General features: G+C 36.8%; 1 protein-coding gene across 2 annotated transcripts in view; it reads left to right on the forward strand.

The window, feature by feature from the left end:
* The window catches only part of LOC101480018 (glypican-6), an 80,294-nt gene that overhangs the window by 18,049 nt on the left and 39,101 nt on the right, over positions 1–23,144 (forward strand). For both annotated transcript variants that reach the window (XM_076874969.1, XM_004557822.4), the window contains exons 2-4: positions 1,069–1,227; positions 14,170–14,561; positions 18,944–19,109. In XM_076874969.1, coding sequence (XP_076731084.1) covers positions 1,069–1,227; positions 14,170–14,561; positions 18,944–19,109 — 717 coding nt within the window. The remainder of the gene's footprint in view (positions 1–1,068; positions 1,228–14,169; positions 14,562–18,943; positions 19,110–23,144) is intronic.

A 23,144-nucleotide genomic window follows, 5' to 3' on the forward strand; every position in this document is an offset into this window, starting at 1 on the left:
TTTCATTATCTGTGTCTGTCTTAATATGGCTGCTTGGGGAAATGAAGTGATATAGGTCATTAACGTGATATTCCACTCAGAATTTTTACAATTATGTAATGTGCAAAGGAATATTTTAAAACTATGGAGTATCTGATTTAACTTTAATTAGCCCTTGTCAATTAAAGCACTTAGTGTCTCTCAGACAAATGAGAAACCCCATAACCAACCAGTCAGACCTCGCCAGCAATGACAAAACATAGTAACAATAGTACTGGTTTATCTTTTAAATAGGTTAAAAAACAACTAATGTTTAAGCAGGGGAAATTTCGCATTAGAGCATGTGAAGTCTAAAGTTTTCTTATTGTTGGTCCTTTTAATTAGATGGGACTTGTTACTCTGGTAACCAAAAAAGCTTATTTTTACTTAATAGTTTTTGATGCAAAGGTGTGGCTTTGCTTCAAAAGTTGAACCACTTTAGCCTTACTGCTTTCTTGGCTAGTTTGTGGAGACAGAAGATTGTCCAGGTAGCCCTTCAGAGAATTTGACACCCTGTAGCTCCTCATCTGATTTTTAGGGGTAAGATGTAACATGTTAGAGAGGAACATTGTTCCAACCACCATGATTTTTTATTCATGTGCTTCAGTTGTCCTGTTTTTAACATTTAACTAAGCCAGTGATGTTTTGGTCATTGAGTTTTTAAAAATATGGCTTCAGAAGATACATAAAAAAATGCTCCAACATTATTTAACCTAGTAACGCCGAGTTTATCATATGTGATACATGAGTTTTCTTGAATTTCTCAGACTTCTACAGCATCAATGTAATTTTTTTGTAACTAACTAAATTGCACAATACATTTTTAAGCAATAAATTACAAAAAAAAAAACCCAAACAAAATAACAATATTTACAAAATACAAATAATAATAATAATGCTAGTAATAATAATAATTTGCAGGCAATTATTTCATGGTTCAGGCTTTAAAGGTTTAAGCTTTGGTCATTACATTGGTTTACAGTGCCTATATGTAGCCTACGTTTTGGTTTGGAGAGAAAAATATAGCTTTTTGTGTGTCATTTTTTGCAGGGACACATCTTCGTGTATGTCTTCAGGGAAACACATGTTGCACCGAGGAAATGGAGGACAGATTTGGCCAACAGAGTAAACAAGACTTTGAGAATCTGGTTGATGAAATGAGTCACACACTGAGAAGCACCTTTGTTTCGAGACATAAAAGATTTGATGGTAAGTCCTCTTTGCTTAATGCTTTAATTTAATTATTTTTTTCTTATTTTCTTTTCTTTTAAAATTTGTTTTAATGGTCAGTCACTAGAGAACAAGTGCTGCGAAAAGGCTTGGGACTGTACGTGTTAATTTGAAAGGGTTTACTCCAGTTCTTTAGCTCTCCTCCCTGAAGAGGAGACGAGATGTGAAAATCTCATTAATATGCCTTGGAGTGGAGAAACCTCTTGCTGGATTAGACAAACATGGCTACTTGCGCTGAAGATTGACAACTTCAACAGCAGCACAAAGCCAGCTTCTGCATTATTAAGGTTGTTTGGTGGTCTTGTGCTGTATGTGATCTTGTCCTAGTCCCATTGTGACTTTCTTGACCACTACACGTTTAATAAGTTTTTGTATGGGACGAGATGTGCTCATTACTGAACCAGGCCTCACTCTGCCTCTCTACATGTCCCTGTTGGTGTTCTTCTCTATGGGGTCAGCTCCTTCTAGTTACAATTTAATGAGAAATAATAATCCTTTCAACTCTCACAAGACCATGTGGTTAGCAACAGCTTATCACTGTGGACAATGGTGACAGGTAGAAGAGGTGGAGAAGTGTAGCCACCTGTCAACACTGTCATTAAAATAATAATAATTATTATCATTATTATTATTATTATTATTATTATTATTATCAAAATGCTAATATTAGTAAAATAGTTGTTATTATTTAGAAATCCAACAAAATGCCTTTCATTACATAGATATCTTTAAAGATTAAAGACTTCTTTTTATCTCCAAAGAATTGATGGGCCAAAAATTTCCATGTATTAAAGTTGATTAAAGAATATCTAAGAATATTAGATTGTAATGGTTATTGGTAGTACTTAAACCTTAGCAAATACAGTATATGCTCACACTATACAAAAACATGTTATTAGGTACACTTTGTCAGTACTGGGCTTGACCTCCGTTTATCTTCAGAACTGCCTACAAGGTGCTGGAAACGATCCTCAGAGTTTTTGGTTCATATTGACATAATAACATCACTCAGTCGCTGCAGATTTGTTGGCTGTGCTTCCAGCATGGGAATCTGTGGTTTAAAGGATGCTAAGTTGGTAATTAATGGCCCAAAGTGTACCAAAATGGCATTCAACACACCATTACACCACTGCCATTAGCCTGATCCATTGATACAGGGCAGGATGGATCCAGATTTTCATGTTATTGGCTTCATGTTCTGATCTAGACTCATTAGACAAGGCAGCATTTTCTTTTATTGACCAATTTTAATGAGCTAATGGGTATTAGCTTCATTGTCCTTTACTTAGTTGACAATAGTGTCACCCGGTGTGGTCTTCTGCTGCTATTTGCTTTAAGGTGCTATCTCTGACCCCAGCTGGTGGTGGCAGATGGTGCCCTTCCTTGGGAATGGTTTTGGGTTTAGGGAGTTTCTCCTTCCCACTGTCACTCATCAGTGCTCAAAGGGGGTCATTGATTGTTGGGGTTTTCTCTGTTTTCTTTGTATTATTGTAGGGTCTTTATCTTAAGATATAACTTGATTTGGCACTATTCATAAATAGCACTGTTGAGAAATTGAATTGAATTGATTCACCTTTCCACCTCATTCTGATGCTTATTTGAAATTCAGCAGTCTTGATCATGTCTACATCCCCAAATAGGAGTGTGCAACATAGCCTTAAAATGATTTCAAGATATTTAAAGAAATAATGATATTTATGATGATATGCAGACAATAAATACTAAAAATATGTGACTGATGCCTGCAGGCATTACCTTTTTATCCTTCTTTTCCAGCGAGTACAGAAGCGTGCAGAACATTGTAACATAATACAACAAAAAAATCTAACCACCACAGTATTTTCCATCCACAGTTAACTCTTCTCATCATGTGGAGTGTAACCACTTAGTGCTCCAGTGATATTCCATTGAATCATTTGTTTCACACCACTGTATCTAAAACAGCAGATGATTCTTGTTGCAGTTAAGGATGTTAATATATTGTGTCTGTTACTGTGATGAATAATTAAAGCTGCTTGCAGCCACGTCTGGCAACCTTGACTAAAATAAAGGAAGTGTCTTTGGTAGTAGTACAAGCAAACTTCCCCATAGGGGTAAAAACTGCATAAAAAGAGACTTAAAATAAATGCAGAAACTAAAAGGTGCAAAATAATAATATAAAAATAACAAAAAATAAATATATACAAATAAATTTTTTTTGCCATTAAAGGCATAACAAATTAAGGCTTAACCCTTGTGTGGTGTTCGTAGTTTTGTTACCAGTGTTCATGGGTCTGGTGGACCCGCTAGAGTTTTGGCTTTCCAAATTAACACTATCAAACAATTTTATGTTAAATTACTCAACAGATGTTTACTTCATCCCAATTACAAGACATATGAACAGCGAACATGGTTAATTTTTTCCCTTTACCTTTGTTAGATCACATTTATGAATTAATGTGCTTCTCGTTTTTCTTTTATATAAAATGTTATAAATAAATCAGTTATAATCAAGTGGAGTGAGTGGAAAGACACAACACATTTACACGTGAAAAAATAATTAATTGTTGAATTTTTCTTTTGAAAAAAACTGAACACGGGTCTCACAGACCCGAACACCATACAAGGGTTAAGCAATCTTTAGTAAAAGCCCATTCAGTATGCCTCTTAAATAACTTTGACATAAATGATCTGCTACCGTGCATGTAGGACTACATGCACAGGGCCTGGGTCTTCAACGTAAATGGCAAAACTCCAAGTTAATTTTGAGTTTTATGTTCAGGTCGAGCATTTTTTTAGGTGCGTTCCTCTGTTCTTGACAGCACTACTTGACTATTTGTCTTAATATATGAATTTAACTGTAAAGCAGCAGTCTCTTTGAAATTTGAATGTCCAGGGATCACAAAGTCAGAATTAGTCTCAGAATTAAAATTTGTTGTTGAGTATTTATTTTACTACCATGAGTGCAGCCATCGAACTGATGCTACACAACTTGTGTTTGTTGTCATGCCTGCCATAGATGCACAGGAAACAGCTAGAAAACAGACTAAGCACAACATTGATAATAAGGACAATTTTAACAACTATGCATCCTAATGGACTTAAAATATATGCTAAACTAAAGTCACCGACATCACTATTAATTACTTGCTGTATAATATGTTAATGTCCACTAAATGCATGTAAATTACAACATGGGTAAAGCCTAATTTCTCAAAAGAGAGAGAGTAATTATCTAAAAAAGTTTATTCAAGTAAAGATTGAAAGCATGCATTGTAATATTTTGCGACTGGAATGTATTCAAAGTCAACAATGGATATTGGTTGAGTGATTTAAGTGTGCAATTTAATATTCAGCAGTCAATGTCATGTCGTTCTGTCTTCATTCTATTCAAAATATTCAACATATTATATGAAACTAATGCTATTGGGTTACAGCATGCTACTCTCAGATGATTCCACTGGTGCCCAGAAACTCAATGTCACAATGATGTCTGTTTATTTTTTTATTTTTTTTCCAGGAATACACTTCTTGAGGCCACATGTGTTTCCTGGAAGCATGCATAAATAAATAAGTGTTATTTTGATCATCCCCTGTCAAGATGGTGAATATCATGAGGAAGGGAAATGGGGTTTGTCCAGCAGCACTTAGATGCATGACTCCGGGCACCCCTTGTTCTCGTGGGGTTTGCGGCCACTCTCCATAATTTAATTAGAGTCAAAGCAAATGCTGTTTGCAGGTTTTTGAAGGAGACTGTGTGTCGGATGAGGGTCTTTACTGATAAACTGTTTAGGAAATCTGAGATATTGTTTGCTAAATTAAAAATTTTCCCTTACTGTTTGTTTATGTAATCAATTTAACTAGATGATTTAACTAGCAGATCAGCTGCTCAGGCACATAAAAAGTTGTTTTATAACGATTGTATAATTCCTCCGTGTTCCCAGAGGTGCGCTTATTCATTATGAAGCAGTATTACCTAAATAACAAGATACTGAACCAAAGAATATAGTTAAAGATCCAAACAATAAAGAGCTTTTAGTTCACTTGAATGCCCTTTTTCTATCTTTTCAGAGCTTTGCTTTAGGTTTCCGCCTACAGAGAGTCGGTGTATTTGAATATTTTTTTCATTTTATGCAGACTGTGATGATGGTTACTGTAGCAGATAGTAGTTGGGCAGCCCACACATTCCTGACACCACAGCCTATGTGTCACAATAAGAGGGTACGGTCTCAACTATGCCAAGACTCATCCACTCTGAAATGTCTGCAAGAGCTCAGGGGCACGGTACACTTGTATCTAAAAGAGAAACAATATCATCGGTACCAAACGTGCAGCAGAATTCCTGTAATTTAGTAATAAATGCTATTATTATAATATTATAATATTCACTATAATCCATAAAATAAGACCAGAGAAAATAACTGGTCTAAGAAACCAGACAAAGCAAATGCTAGCACAGAGAGTTCTTTTTTATCTCACTCATTAAAGTCCAACGTCAGGGTTTGTAATTGTTAATCAATTCTTGGCCCTGCTGACCACAAACACCATGGTGCTGAGCATCCTAGCAGAATATTAATGTGGTCCGTCCTCTGCAATTTATCCAATATGAACGGCCTCGCACATTGTGTGTGGTACCCATTGATATCAGTTGCATTGTCACAGCGTTGTTAAATTTTTACCGTTATATATAAAAATGTAAACTGTATGCAGTCAATGTTGAGGTGCCCTTGACCAAAGCACTTAACCCAAAAAGACTCCTGAGAAAGTGCCAGCCATATAAAACAGTACTGTGTGGGCAGCAAACAGGTGTGGTTATGTGACTAGATGACTAGATCTTCTCTGTACCTGAGATTCTGCCAGAGGCCCCTTTCTGTTTATTTCTAATAGGGAATTTTTGATCTCATTTCTGTAATATTGTAGGGTCCTACTACAGTACAAAGAGTATAGATGACATGACATGAGTGTACAGATGAATTGTGAACTGACACTATATAAATTAAATTAAATAACATGAAAATACTGCAGTATGTCTGCTTCTTAAGTTATGACGTATCCATCTTCTGAAAGTACTATGAAAGTTTCTGGTGTCTAAGTGATGAGTATTTGTTATTTTAGGTTATAAAAATAAATAAATAAAAATTGTTATTCTAACCCCATACAGCTTTTTAGTAGCCCTTTTTTAATAGCACACCTTTAACTAAGCTTTAAAAACTCAATACACACCACAACCCCAGGAGTCCTATAGTTCTCCAGACACTGATATTTTAAAGCATCAATAGTCCATTCTCTGCCTGGCAAACTTTTTTGGTATTGACATTTAACTTAGGATACTTCTTTGTAGGAAATTGCTCAATAACGTCTTCATTACTTATATTCTGTTGTGGATGCTTCTATGACATCATCCATTTTTGCCAGCTAGACAACTCCCCACCCCCCATGTGATGTCCCTCCCAATCAGGCATTAAGTATACTCCTTATGTTTACTATTAATAAAGACAATTTAACCTTCAACCTAATTCTTTTTGGGTGAAGGTTAAATTGAAAGACAATACTGCGCCTAGGCTGGTAAGTATATTTGAGAAAACTATGCTGATCCTCTGTTAGATTTATAAGTCTTTGGACCCTTTGACTTTGTCATAATTTTAAGTCATCCCTTGGTGTTTGCTTTTGGCATCTGAATTCAGATGTCTCTGTTTTGTCAGGCAAGAAAATATGTCTTTTACATGGAAATGTCTTCAAGTGCAGTTTTGATCAGCAAAGTTTCTAGTCAATTTAGAAATACAAAAAAAGAAAAAGAAAAAAAAGAAATTGCTCTTTAATGCATTTAAATCATGCACCTTATGTTAGAGTCCATATGTCAAATCCCTGTTAACGTCTATGAGCTAGCACACTAACTAAAGGGTTTGATACAGTAACTTAAAAAATGAAGAATAATCCCCTGACATTTAATAACATTAGACCTTAGATGATATATTTGTCTTCAATCGGGTTATCATTTACCTTTTTCTTATTTTATTAATAAGAGCACAGGGTGACCATAAAAGACTGGCCATAAAAATTAACGTAGAGAAATGGAGACATAAACGATCAACCTGTCATGTTCTCTACAGCAGCATAGCACTCAGAGCAGCACTCTATAGACTGGCACTTCCTGTCAGGCCGATCAATGACCCAGCTTTTGACAGACATGGAGAATCTGAAATGCAGCAAAATTGCTAGTTTCATGTACAATCATTGGAGCTCGAGGAGGCTGAATATCATACTGCTTGTGTTATATTATGCTGTTTCAACAATCACAAAGTGAGAACCGGGCTCCTTCTCTGACTAACTATATTGCCGTGAAAGATGCTAGGTGAACTGTGGGAGATAACAGCTATTTGCCCTGCTGTGTGAGGGTCAAGAAATCGTGTATATTTGTGTAGTTTATAGTGTGTATCTTTGCTAAAAAATGACATAGAGTTGTGGCAAAGTGTTGCTTGCAGTAATGTGACAATCAGAAAATATTCCCAGTTCTAAAGTGATGTAGCTAATTTCTTTTTTGCTTTCTTTTTTATTGGTATGTGACTTTGAAAGCCAATGCCCCACTGTATTGTTTAGTGTTTATTCAATTCCTGCCTTGCCAGAGTGAATGCATTTATGAAATCTTGTAATTTCCATATAATTTTAAGCAGCTCCACATGTTCTCTGCAGAAACTGTTTTTTGTGAGAGGTTGTGGTTTTTTTGTTGAAATTACAAAATTCTGAGTGGGGGAAAAACAAAAACAAAAAAAAACATCCATCTTAAATTGCACTCTACTCTGAGACCTTGTTTATGCCTTTATCTAGTTATGTCTAAATATCTCTAATTTCTTTTTGACAGATGACAGATGAGTCCACATTTTGAGATATACTTCCCAGATTCTCAAAAAGCACCAAACCAATTAGAATCACTGTGGTAAAAAAGTATTAAAGTTGTCTGCCATAACACTGCAGGTACACCCTGCCGGTAAAACTTAGGCCCCTGAAGGTTCTTATCTATATCAGATGTTACCATGTCGTCATGCTTCCTAGCAACTACTACCAATGGGCTTAAAAGACTTTTTTCAGCATTTATGCACCTGTAACACCTATAAGCATCACATTGTTTTATTTCACACCAATAATAATAATAATAATAATAATAATAATAATATGACAGCATCAGATTGCCTGGCAACCACTTAGCAACAGACTAAAATGACCTTTCTTTGGCTTTATGCACCTGTAACACATTATAAAAGGACCACATCAGTTTAGTTACAACAATAACATCTCATTTATAGCCACAAAAATTTAATTAACCATGCATTGTAACCACCTAGCAATGTATGGAACGCCAGGACTGCCATAATGAATTAATTAAATACACTATTAAATAATTAATTAAATGTGGCAATAATTAATTAATTACATGTGTCATAACTATTTATTTAATTAATTAATTCCAATTTTAATTAATTATTGCCACATTTAATTAATTATTTAATGGTGTATTTAATTAATTCATTATGGCAGTCCTGGCGTTCCATAGCAATGCGCCAAAATAAGTCTTTTTTCGTTCCTTTTTGTACCTATGAGACCTTATAAAAGCATAATGTTTTTATTTCATGATAGTAACAACTAATTTAATTTTCCACAAAATTTGAATTATACATGCCTAGCAACCACTTAGCAACAGGTTAAAATGACCCATTTTTAGCCAGTAAGCAAAATCTACCAACCCTGTTTTTTTTCTTTATCATTGATATTTATTTATTTATTCATTTGTTTATTTCACTTTTGCCAACAGCGCAAACAGGCCAAACAGTATTGTAGCATGGATGTGTACTGGTTTATATTATTTAACATATCAGTTAAATCCCAATTACTTTTGGTTAAAGTTATTGTGCTCAAATAAACATGACGCTGAATGTGGCCCAGTTAAAAAATAAAAAGTTGGTTTATGTATGTAGACTCCAATACAATATATTGCATGTACCCAATTGAAGAAGGCTGAAATGTTTTGGAAAGCCAACCCCTTTTCCCTCCTCAGCTGGCTGGTCACAGTTCAGAAGACTGTAGTAATTAATTCTGCAGGCCACTTCCCCTGAGGGTTCTCACAGTAGATGTCATCCGATCCACAGCAAACTCCTTTGGTTATGTGTAAAGACCAAATGAAGTCGACTTCAGAGTCTCTGTTGTCTCCAAAAAGCTGTGGTCTGCTTAGAAATAAAATTCACAAAACTTGCCTTTTCCACCATCTAGTTCAGAAATCTGAAACAGGGATGCTGTGTTTCAAGATTGCTGAAATAGACTGCTGACATCTAGGAGGCCATCCATCAGTAGGTTTCTGCAGAAGCACAGAAACAGATGCTTTCTTTTTATCACAAAGAGAATGGCTGTGTGTAACCTCTGCACAGCTCTGTGCATATACTGAGGAGCTGGAGCCAAACGGAGCTTTATCAGCGAAATGTAATGAACTCTGTGTAAGCTGGGAGTATTTGAATCACTGCTGTCCAGCATTTCAGCATCATTATTCTCTGTTTGCAGCTAATGCGAATGATTATTTGGACAAACGTCTTAGTAATATATGTTTAGGATTTATGTAAATTCTCCAGGTAATTTTTACTCTTTGACATTTCACTATGGTTTTCATTTTCTGTCATGAAATATGGATCCCCTCAAGAGTTTTCACTAATTACATTATGATGTCTTTTTTAGCCTAATATTTCTGCTGGTGATTTATACCAAGGCCATTCATAATGAAATTATTCATCGTAATCACTCCATTGCAGAGCTTAGAATTATATCAAATATAATGTCATATTGATTATAAACACTGTTTTAATTAAATTGGTTATGTTTAATTAGTCTCTCAGCAGAACATGGCTGTATAAAGGTTTGTTTTTCTCATTTTCATGATTTTAAGTAGAATTTGTTTTGGCGCTGTCATTAATCTATGTGCACATCGCTCAGCATCACTGACTGTTCTCATTACCACAAACACATTACTGAAGCAAAAATCATGCTTAAAGATTACCATATTTAAATGACTGCTAACTGTGGACATTTATTACATATTCTCAAGTATACTGAAAAATAACCAGACTTTGGCTAACGTCATGAGTCCTGCCTACTGTAAGTTCTAATATAAGATGTGTTAAGTAAATTAAAAAAAGAAATGATATCTCCTTAGGCACCAAACGTGTGTGAAAGTAAGCTAATGTTGTCAGATTCCAGGGGGAGTATGACAGTTAATACTCACTGGTGCCTCATAAGATGTGCTAATGAACAATAATTAAATCTGATGAGAATAAAGAAAGCAAGTATTTTGTGAGCATGCACTAAATGAAAGACAGTTTTTTTTTGTGAATACATTAATGTAAGATAAAAAAAAAAAACCTCTGCTCTTCAAGTTCAAATGATACACACCAAAACCCTGCCTTTTTAAGCCACCATACATTAGTCTTTAAACGATGAAATAATATCATAAAATAACATTTTATTTTCTAAAAACCTTGCAAATGACGCGTGTTTTCCATATTTTACTTTCTGTCAGTGTGCATCTCGGGTACCTCTTGATGTAACTAATCAGATGTGACTTGGTGTGGCATTATGGAGAGTCGGGTCATTTGGTTTCTCTGCTGCTGTAATCTGTAATTTTACCTGCATTGCTGGAAGCTAATGACCACTTCAAATCCATTACGCTTTTGTCTGGGCCATTGTGATAAGTGACTCTAATGTGCATGGCTTGGGGGGAGAGGTGTAACCTAGCTTTTATGATAGCTCGAGAACATACAGATTTACAGTGGGGCAAAAAAGTATTTAGTCAGCCACCGATTGTGCAAGTTCCCCCACTTAAAATGATGACAGAGGTCAGTAATTTGCACCAGAGGTACACTTCAACTGTGAGAGACAGAATGTGAAAAAAAAATCCATGAATCCACATGGTAGGATTTGTAAAGAATTTATTCGTAAATCAGGGTGGAAAATAAGTATTTGGTCAATAACAAAAATACAACTCAATACTTTGTAACATAACCTTTGTTGGCAATAACAGAGGTCAAACGTTTACTATAGGTCTTTACCAGGTTTGCACACACAGTAGCTGGTATTTTGGCCCATTCCTCCATGCAGCTCTTCTCGAGAGCAGTGATGTTTTGGGGCTGTCGCCGAGCAACACGGACTTTCAACTCCCGCCACAGATTTTCTATGGGGTTGAGGTCTGGAGACTGGCTAGGCCACTCCAGGACTTTCAAATGCTTCTTACGGAGCCACTCCTTTGTTGCCCGGGCGGTGTGTTTTGGATCATTGTCATGTTGGAAGACCCAGCCTCGTTTCATCTTCAAAGTTCTCACTGATGGAAGGAGGTTTTGGCTCAAAATCCCACCATACATGGCCCCATTCATTCTGTCCTTAACACGGATCAGTCGTCCTGTCCCCTTGGCAGAAAAACAGCCCCATAGCATGATGTTTCCACCCCCATGCTTCACAGTAGGTATGGTGTTCTTGGGATGCAACTCAGTATTCTTCGTCCTCCAAACACGACGAGTTGAGTTTATACCAAAAAGTTCTACTTTGGTTTCATCTGACCACATGACATTCTCCCAATCCTCTGCTGTATCATCCATGTGCTCTCTGGCAAACTTCAGACGGGCCTGGACATGCACTGGCTTCAGCAGCGGAACACGTCTGGCACTGCGGGATTTGATTCCCTGCCGTTGTAGTGTGTTACTGATGGTGACCTTTGTTACTTTGGTCCCAGCTCTCTGCAGGTCATTCACCAGGTCCCCCCGTGTGGTTCTGGGATCTTTGCTCACCGTTCTCATGATCATTTTGACCCCACGGGATGAGATCTTGCGTGGAGCCCCAGATCGAGGGAGATTATCAGTGGTCTTGTATGTCTTCCATTTTCTGATGATTGCTCCCACAGTTGATTTTTTCACACCAAGCTGCTTGCCTATTGTAGATTCACTCTTCCCAGTCTGGTGCAGGTCTACAATACTTTTCCTGGTGTCATTCGAAAGCTCTTTGGTCTTGGCCATGGCGGAGTGGCGGAGTTTGGAGTCTGACTGTTTGAGGCTGTGGACAGGTGTCTTTTATACAGATGATGAGTTCAAACAGGTGCCATTCATACAGGTAATGAGTGGGGGACAGAAAAGCGTCTTACAGAAGACGTTACAGGTCTGTGAGAGCCAGAGATTTTCCATGTTTGAGGTGACCAAATACTTATTTTCCACCCTGATTTAGGAATAAATTCTTTACAAATCCTACCATGTGGATTCATGGATTTTTTTTTCACATTCTGTCTCTCACAGTTGAAGTGTACCTCTGGTGCAAATTACTGACCTCTGTCATCATTTTAAGTGGGGGAACTTGCACAATCGGTGGCTGACTAAATACTTTTTTGCCCCACTGTAGTAGTCTACATGTTCATAATAGTCCACAATACTGTTTAAAATAAAACACAAATAGTAAAATTTCCTGGAATCAGTAGCTGGTGTGACGATATTAGGACAACATTATTTTCTTTCTTTATCCTGAAGTATCCCAAACGTGTAGTTTTGCTGCTGGCTTTGTCCACACCTCACTTCCTACCATCTAAAATCTAAGATCTAAAAGTACTTTTAATCAGTATTTTTATATGAACAATAAATTAACTGATAAATGTGTAAAATGAAAGGTGTGTGTGTGTGTGTGGGGGGGGGGGGGGGGGGGGGATTTTTTTGTCTCTTTTTATTTTACATTTTGATTCAGTCTGTGTCCTCCCATCAACCCTACTCCAGATGCAGGATGCAGCTGCTACTTTCACTGACAAATCACAAAAGTACCACATAAGACAGTATACAGCCCACCAGAAGAGTTATGCATTTTGTCTGGCACATGGCTCCAAAGAAATCCAAGTGTAAGACTCGTTGCTCACATTTTGCCATGTTATAACTTGGTGATAATATGGTAATATTCTTCATACAGCTCTTTCTGCTGCCTCCAAGGAGCAAAATATATCAGCTGATACACTTAAGAGTTCACGCTTCTTTAAAGCTTTGGGTTGTAACCATAAAGCCCACTTAGGAATATAAAAAGCTTTCAGTTTTATTGAATTGGAGTCTGTACTGAATCCTCTTTTGACTCTCTTTGCAGTTAAATGTACAGGTTATTTAAATTTTCATTCTGGCCCTTCTATGCCAATTTTATTGTTATTTGTAGCAGATGGTCAGAAATATCATCTAATCCCACTTTCTGGCATGTCACAGAGGTCATGAGACAAACAACAAGTGAAGTCTAAAAAGGAGAGTGCAGACTCATGCAAATGCTGCAGTTGAACTGCATTGTGCTGTCATAATCATGATGATGGAAAGTTTATTGCATTTCACAGTGGTATGCTTTTCACCATATAGAGAAATATTCATATATGCAAAGTGTTTTATCTGAACTGTAGATTCTTTCTGTCAATGAACAGTACAGGAAGGTGTTTTGGGTTTACATGAGTGATATGGACAATAAAGCGAATACAGAGTTTATTATTTTCCAGAAATATATAGGGGAACTTCCCTTTGTCATCAAAAAACGAGTTTACTGCAAATAAAAGTCAACAGAGCTGTGATCTCAGTTCAAAATGAAAACGGCATCAAACGCTATAATTGATTTCTTTGTTTGTTTTATTTTAGTGTTTTCTGGCTGTTGTCATATTTGCATTGCAATCAAGCAGGCTTCCTTTTTAAGCAGCGTTCTAGATTGCAATCAGACATATTTAATGTCATTTTGCTGTGTTTCTGTTTAATTGTAAATGCAGTGAAGGTTCCCAGTGCATCTTGTCAAACCATGTCTATGTATGACATGTACAGAATAAACTGACACCACCGTACAGAATAAACTGAGACCACCGTCACACATGAAATAAAATTGGACAGTAATAAAGGCTTTTTCTGTTTTCTTCTAATCCAGAATTTTTCCTGGAGCTGCTGGAGAACACGGAGAGGTCCCTGAATGACATGTTTATGAGGACTTACGGCAAGCCTTACATGCAGAATGCAGAGGTCTTTGAGAACCTGTTTGCTGAACTGAAGCGCTATTACACTGGAGGGAATGTTAACCTAGAGGAAATGCTTAATGACTTTTGGTCACGGCTGCTGGAGCGTATGTTCACACTGCTCAACTCCCAGTATGTCATCACTGAGGACTATCTGGAGTGTATCAGTAAGTACACCGACCAGCTGAAGCCCTTTGGAGACGTGCCCAGGAAGCTCAAGGCTCAGGTTACCCGCGCATTCATCGCTGCACGCACATTTGTCCAGGGGCTCTCCGTTGGCCGGGAGGTAGCCCAGAGAGTGTCTAAGGTAAATGTTCTTAACCCTTTAAATTCTTTAAAAAGCACACATTTGCCCTAGTTTTCACATGATCAAGTTTATCCCAGATATACTTTCAGAGTAATTCGGATTCTCTCAGGGTATGTCTTCAGAAAATTTAGTCCTCAAGGTGGCTCGTTCATGGAGCTGTCTAGAAAACATTGTTGAAGGGTGTGTGGATTGCTCAGGAGAAATTCCCAGACAACAAAAAAGGCGAGAAAAGAAATGTCTGCTATCGCTGTTTATTGCTCTCTTGCCTTATATTTGTTCATCCAGTATATAGAAGTCATTAATCACACTGTTGCCTGTGTATTCAGTTTGATGCAAAGCAATCTGTATGCAGTTCCTGCAATACCATACTGCCCTGGGAGTGTATGTAGGGCTGATCATGTACAAAGTGAGATTAAAGGGAAAGCAAAAGGCTAAGCCTTGGATTTAGTCACGCTTAACAACAATGTTGTTTCTACACTGTCATTTGGGTTCAGAGAAGCACTGATTCACAACATTGCGAATCCACAGCCATCCTCTTTGGCTTCTTTGCTTTTTGTTTTTTCAATACAGTCTATCAGCTAGATTTGATTATCATGTCTATTATGAATATTTATAGAGCCACTTCCCAGTAGGCTATATAACTAAAAGCTAATGAAAATATAGAAGCCTTGAATAATGAGAAACAGAGGGCAAATGGAGAAGACACTGCTGTACTCTTATAAATCCACCATTCATTTGGTCTGTTAAATCCCACCATACTTGAGCATTAACCACGTTCCCTTCCTTTCCCCTGAGGTCCCACCCTCCCTAACAGTAGTGGCAGTGAGGAGCATTTAGCCACAGAAGATGTGTTGTTAGTATTCATTTAGAGTTGTACCCTGCAGTCCTTAGAGCCCAGCGTGTCCTAGCTTCACCTCTTGACATTTCAGTGGGACCTGAGATCCAGGTCATCTGTCTGGGACTGCAGCCCTTTGATCCTCAGGGTATAAAGTCATCACGAGAGATTGGGTGTAAGCATAATAAAAACAGACACCATGCCAGAGGTGTCTGTTTCTCAGCGCTGCTAAGATGTGACATCCATGCTTATTGCTCCTGGGATATACAATATATTGAATTAAAGTAGGTGATGTAGCATTTTATTGCTTTTCACAGCTTTGAGGAAGCGCAAACCTGTGTCTAGATCTCATCAGCACAGCTCAGACTTGTGCTATTTGTAGTGAATACAATTTAATAATCATTTTCCTAGTTGACAGTTTTTAGAATATCTGAAATGTCATGCAGGTAACTAAAAAGAATACTTCCATTATCTGAAAACAGTCTCTGTAGTAATAAACTCTACAGAAACAATTTGCTCTTTTGTTCTGGAAAAAAACAAAAAAGAAAAAGAAAATGATCTCTGTTTTTTTATTTTAAGTCACAATATTATAGTTATTGTTAAAGGAAGTCACGTTGGAACTCTTATACGCAGCAAAGTGTAAGGATGGGTGCATTCTGAATATGTATTATTTGATTAACAACAATATTTTTGATTGTCATTCAAAGCAATATTGATGTGTTTTCTGCATGAATTGTTTAATGGTTATAGAGAAAGAGAAAATGCACCTTTCTCTTAATTGTTCCAAATCTAAATTTGTGGAATGATGAGGCACCACTGTATTTTTCTGAAATTGTGAAAAATTTAACTTTTAAAATGTTTTTTTCAATGAAATTGATAAGTGAGCACCCATAAATACTGCTAATTCAAACATTACTAACAGTGATTATTTCTCCTCACGGCCTTGTGATCTACAAGAAACCTTTGTTGACTGCCCTGAGCTGCTGCCTTACACCTGTGTCAGGTGATACAGATGCTGGCAGAAGCATTTTTAGAATATTCAGTGTCAAGTTTTGTATTTGACGCCAGTTGTCTGCGAGTTGATGTGTGGGGGTTGTCTGCTAGTGAGGGCAAGTATGTCTATGTATAACGTGTTTTTCTTACGTGCCTTCCTCTCTTGGTGATTCTTAGCACTGCACTGTGAAAGAAGGGGGTATGAAAGAAGCAGGGCTTTGAAGCACATCAGCTGTTAAGACATATCACTGAGAGCTTCTCTAATTTGTAGACTTTGAAAAGGTCAGCCATGTTTTTTGTCTAGTCCAGGCTTGACTTGTACTTACTTGGCTTGAGTGAATGTTCAAAGGCAAAATGGCAAAATTGCAAGAGAGCTGACCACAAATACCATTTTTTGATTCACTGCACTTAGCTGTCTTCACAAAAAAAAAAGTAAATAATAAAAAATATATATGAAAAAGAAAATGAATGGGTAAACCTTAATTTTTAAGATATTTTTTGTCAGGGTCCTGCTTACACCTCTGATCTGCCAGTTCCTCAGAAGCCTTACTTTTTGCTTGAAATCATTTGCCGTGGACTTTGTAGTACAGTAGTTCTAAATTTTCAGTTTGTCGCTGGCATGTTGCTTATGTTGTCAAATCTTGTTACATAAAACATAAGGTACTATTGTGGTATGAACACCTTCGCTTCCCAATCCTTTCATGTTCTTAGCACAGGCTTTTGTCCAAATCAATTTACAATAAGTGCACTCATTTTACACAAAACAACAGCTAATTTTGGTGAAGACGTCGCTGTGCATCGCTTCTTTAAAACAAAAAGAGCTGTGATGCTGCATTATAGCTGCTTTTCTTGTATTTTTAATGCAGTGAGACAATAATAAGTGTTAGTGTAGTGTAAAAAGGCACTTTTTCCAGACTAAAAGGTGTTTAAGATTTAAGAGTCTTGTTAGTTCATGAAAATAGCTCATTTAATTTTAAACATCTTAACAGGTCTTCAGAGTGCAAGTAACTGCATACTGAGAGTAGGAATAATGAATGCTCCATATTATAAATAATGTCATCAAATGTTTTTTAGCAGATCGCATAGTGGAGTTTGTATTTGCTATGAGATCGATTTCCTCACTATGATTTCAAAAAACACACACTAATGACATTTTGCACTTTGGTACTCCCACAGTCTGATAAATGACTTGAATAGAATATAGCAGCTGATGATCCAGCTGATGGTCAGCTGTCTTCTGTAGTTTTTTTATTGTGAGTATTACTTCAGGATCCTGTGAATGAGAGCATTTTTCATTGTAGCTAACTTCCCGCTGTTTGTCAAAGTAGCCTAAATTATCAACCAGGGGTTTTTGTACCCTAGAGGGTACTTCTGCAGCTTCCAATGGGCATCTGGAAGGATTAGTAATTTACAATCAAATCAAATTAACATTTGGAACATGAGAGGTTGTGGTAATGAAGGGTTGAATTCACTTCATCTGGCAGGGATGTGTGGTTTTGTCTGGGGGAAAAAAAAACACATGATGCCATTCCATGGTATCGTGAGTTATCCTGCTGGCGGCAGCTATCAGAAGATACACTGGTGCACTGTGGTACACTGTGGTCATGAAGGGTTAAACATGATCAAGAACAGAACTCAGAGAGTCTATGATATTTAAACCATTCTCAGCTTGTACTAAGGAACCCTCCATACCATTACACTGCCAACAATAACCAAAAAGTTGCTGCCACGTGATTGGCTGATTAGATATTTGCATTAAGAAGCGACTGAATAGACGTACCTAACAAAGTGGTCACTAGTTGTATGTCATAATTTGTCCTATTAACTTATTAAAATAACCCTGTTTTTGAGTCGCATCGGTTATCTGTTAAACAAACTGTAGTGAAAAGCTGAAACAAACAAAGGTGCATCTTATCTCTTGCTTCACTGTTTATCATCTTCAATATCTATACATGCAGTCACTGTAACATAATGCATTTCAGAGGTGTTTAATTGTCTGTTTCCTGCAGCTGTTAGCCTATTACTATCAATGCTTGTATGTGTTTTCATACATGGAGACAGTTTATCAGGTTATCTATGAAAGCAGATTTTTCTACTTTGCCACTTTTGTCTTCTTTATTAGCTTGGATTTTTACTTTTTCATTAGTGACATAACCCTACATTTTAAAATAGAAATTATATTCCATAGAGTGGGGAAATAGATATTTGACTTTATTTAAAGACTTGTGGTTTAATTGCAAGCCAAATTATCCTATGTGAAGTGTTCATCGGCAGTGACTGATTGCATAAGAACGTTCTTTAAGTCTTCAGTCAGCAAAAACGGTCTCTCTCTAGGGCCTTTGCTGATTAATAACTGAAACTTTTTTTGACAATAGGACAATAGCATTATGGTAAAACTTTGCAAAAGTTTTCTACTGGACAGTTTTCTTGTTATAAATTACTCAAAATTCTTTAACTGGCACAGTTACTTTAATAAAATAGATTTATAATTACCATATATTTCATAGGTGCTACTAGATACTAATGACCGCTGTCACATTCTGTGTCCTTGCAGGTTAGCAGCACTCCAGCATGTATTCGAGCAGTGACAAAGATGCTGTATTGCCCCTTTTGTCAGAGTATGCCAGGAGTAAAGCCTTGTAAGAATTACTGCCTGAATGTCATGAAGGGCTGCCTGGCCAATCAAGCTGATTTGGACCCAGAGTGGAACCAGTACATCGGTGAGTCTTTTCAACCACTTCCCCAGCCATTTTTATTTTAACCTCGACTCTGCTGTTCTATTATTTCTAAAGTAACATACCAATTAAATGTGTTGCTATAAATTCATGTCTGGGCATATGGTTTTATAATATGACTGAATTGAACTAATGGATGTGGGAGAAAAGCAGAGAAAGCATGTTACATCACATGAGCACTCACAGTAAAGCAGATTGAAATTTTCACTTACACCATCACTTTTAGCTTTTCCTTTTTGCTGCTATACACAGGGTTATATTTTAATTGCATACCAAAAAGTGACACGAATTGCTTTAAAGCTGGACAGATAATAGTATGAGTTGAATAATCTTTTAAGCTCCCTGGTGTAGACCAGAGAACTGTAACTGTGCTTTGAAAGCAGTTAAAAAAGTAAGCTGAAAGCTGCACACTGGGGTGTTGTTTTGGGTGACGTAGGCAAAAGCTGTAAACCTTTTAAATTACAGAGAGTAACTGGATTAAATGTTAATATTACAAATATTGCTTTGTTTTGCTCAAACCTTAATCATAAAGCAAAGACGCTTTAGGCACGGTGAGACCTATGTGTTCAGGAAGCAAGAGGAAAAGGGCGGAATAATTGGAATTATGTGAAGTGGCCTGGTAGTGGATGCTTATATTAAACATGGCCAAAGTTTCACATAATGAGGTCAGCATATATGTAAGTAATATATAGTGTATAGTATAGGCCAATATGTAGTGTAAAACAAGACTGTTTGCACATAGGTTTTTTGGCTCTTTTGGCTACTGGATCTCACTAATGGCAGGGTTACTCTGCAGAGTACCACCTGCTGTTCAAACCTTCTGATTCCAGTGAGCAGCCAATTAGAAGAAAGTTAGCTTTAAGGAAGTGTGGGCATAGGGAGGGGTGCTCAAAACATTTTTTTTCCACAAGAGTCTACGGATTACTATGGCAATAAGCATAATAGACCCATTGTAAGGAGCACTTCCAATACTGAATATTTAAATATAACAAAATTCATAGCACTAAAATGTTTGAATCCACAGTACTGCACAAGTCTTGAATCAGTCATCATTTCTTTTCATTACTAGGAAAATGGAAAATAGGTGCAGCTGCATATTGAAACATGCAAACATCCAGAAAAATACAGTATATGAAGCATAAGTTTAAGTTTGTACAGTTTTAATGAGCTTGAAAGTCAACGCTTTGTATCACCACCTTCATTCTTCAACACAGTCTGAACTCTCTGAGGCAACCTGTATTGTAATTTCTTTAAGTAGTCTACAGAAATAGTTCTTGAGGCTTCTTGGAGGACATTCAAAGCTCTTCTTTGGATGTTGGCTGCCTTTTCTTTCCATTATCTGTCAAGATGATCCCAAACTCCTTCAGCAATGTTCAGGTCAGTGCTCTGGGGAGGTCAGTCTATGGCTGAATGTCATAGACTGACCTTGTGTGTTTTTTCTATCCAGGTGTGATTTTAGTCAATTGGCAATGCGTTTATCATTGTCATGCTAAAAAATAAAGCTAAACAGACACTTTCCAGATGGTATTACATCCCAGGTTAATCTGAAAGTGCATTTCTTGCATTAATAATTCCATCAGTTTAGATGGAATTAAACACAGCTGGATACAATGCAGCTCCAAACCATCATAGAGCCTCCACCATGTTTTACAGATAGCTGTGGACATGCTGGACTGAAAATTCCAGCATCTTTAGATAAAGTCTGAAAGATGTTTAGAGGGCCTGTAGAACTACTTGAAAATGACAACAAAGTCTGGCTCAATACAGAGAAATGAGGTATGACTCAAAATTTTTTGCACAGTACTGTGTGTGAATTAGAGTTCCACACAGTTAAAGTCATTGAAATGAAATTAGACATTACATGTTTCTGTCTTGGTGTTTTTTCTGTGCTTTCACAGCATTGAACTCTTGAGTAGCACCATAATTTCATTGAAATATTATTAATTAATAAATAAAATATTGAAAGGCAGCTTAGGTCAAAATGCTGACTGCATCAGTATGCGGGGATATACAAATCCTTGTGTTGCATTGCAGAATTGGACTTTCTATTTTTAGAGAGGCTGCAGCTGGTGCCGTGTCATTATCATATTTTGACAACATCACTTTCATTGACACTCGCTGGGCCTTTGGATAAGAAAGTGCTCTATTTGTCATTCTTCTATCATGATTCCTGTGTGAAAAGATTGTATTCATGGGATTCTGCTCTCCTGCTGGGCTAAATGGTGACTTGTAATGGGGCAGACATGCTCCGCAGGAAGTGCCAAGTTTTGTGAAGTTATGTTCCATAGAAAATTGTTCAACTCAGAGTCAACGAATACAAATAGAAATATAATATTTATATATTTATTTTGGTATTTGATAGAATGCCCAGCATGATGGTTCCTGCTGTCAGCTAGATAGGCTCAGCCCATTGGCCTGAACAAAAGCTACAGTATGATGGCGAAAATGTGACTGTTGTGAGCAGGAGATGGATTAAGAAGTTTGTATTGCCTTTTTTTTAGTACAAGCTATTAAGTTTTCTGTTTTCATCTTGGTGCATACTATACATGACTCCTATCTATTTCTGGAGATTAATATTTAAAAATAATCATATTCTTTCTGTTTTTACTGAAAAATATCTCTGTATTTTAGGTTTGGGTAATTGTCTTGCTTTAAAAAAATGAAAATAATCAAATCCTCTTATGATAGGGCTGGTTGATGAATTGATATATGAACAATATATTTAGTAAAAAACATGAGCATATTTTTTTTCATCTGCACTAATAAATAAATCCATTACAGATTTTGAGCCCTAACACTTAGGTCATTCTTGTAAAAGTTTTTCTTTTTTTCCAGTTCACTTCAGTTCTTGTGAGCAGCTCCTCATATCTTGACACTTAGAAGTATTGTACTGACATTGTAGTGCACAACCATCTGGTCTAAGTTGTGACCTTGATTTATCTACACAAAGTTTGCCAGTCTTTGTGAGATCTACTGGGACTGTATGGAGCAGCAAATCAAAGCAATGAGCAGCTCAAACAGACTGAAAGCTGCACGAGTAAAAGCTTCAGTGCTGATTCACAGTAAGTCCTTCAGTGCTACGTTACAGAAAGTCGTTTTATTCAAGAAAGTATATTAAGCAGTAGATATTGAAGATGATAGTTTAATTTAGCAGTAATTTAAATGTTGCTGAAAAATTGCTTAATCTACAAAAGGATTCCACAATGATTATTAGGATTATTTTGTAAATCTTTGTTAATCACCACAGTAGATTCAAAATCAAGCATTTAAGAGATGATTGAAGTGCAGACTTTAATCTTTAAATCAATGGATTTTTACAAAAGTATCGCATGAACTGTTTAAGAATAGCTGTAATTCAAGGAAGCACTCTTATAACACTCCGATTGAGAGGTCCCTGATATGATGCAAAAGCATCATATCAGGGACCTCTCAGTGCACATGAAAAAATGTTCTGTGGCATCAGTCATTCATGTGCAAAAAATAAATAAATTTGGATTTATTGACGTTTTTTGCACCTTGCAGTGTCCAGCAATATGGGTTTTGCAAATACCAAACAATCCAAACACTTTCAAATCCACATCAAATCACATTCACACTTGCACCTATGGGTATGTAATGGGATTTTTTTAACATCATTATTTTTGCCAACCTTTTTAGATCAACTTTGACTTAATTATTAGTTTATTTTTAAATCTTTTAAAGCTTACGCTATCTGTCAGCAGAAGATTCTAGACTGAGCATCGTCCACACTTTTGATTTGTTGCAAAAACAAGCCTGTGACCTTTCACAGGGGGTGGTGGAGATGCTGGAACTTGTTATCGCCTTTGGTAAAAAGGCAAATGCCTCAGAGAAAATGCCTCAGCCTTCCTACTTTAACAGACCGGGCTTTACCCCCAGAATCGACAAAATTGACAGTGTGCCTTATAATCCGATGCACCTTATAGTCCAAAAAACACGGTAATTTTATTTATGTTATTGAAAGCACTGCTGTTTATCAACTAATAGAAAAATTATTTATAA

Source organism: Maylandia zebra, linkage group LG16 (genome assembly GCF_041146795.1).
Source record: "Maylandia zebra isolate NMK-2024a linkage group LG16, Mzebra_GT3a, whole genome shotgun sequence".
Taxonomy (NCBI): domain Eukaryota; kingdom Metazoa; phylum Chordata; class Actinopteri; order Cichliformes; family Cichlidae; genus Maylandia; species Maylandia zebra.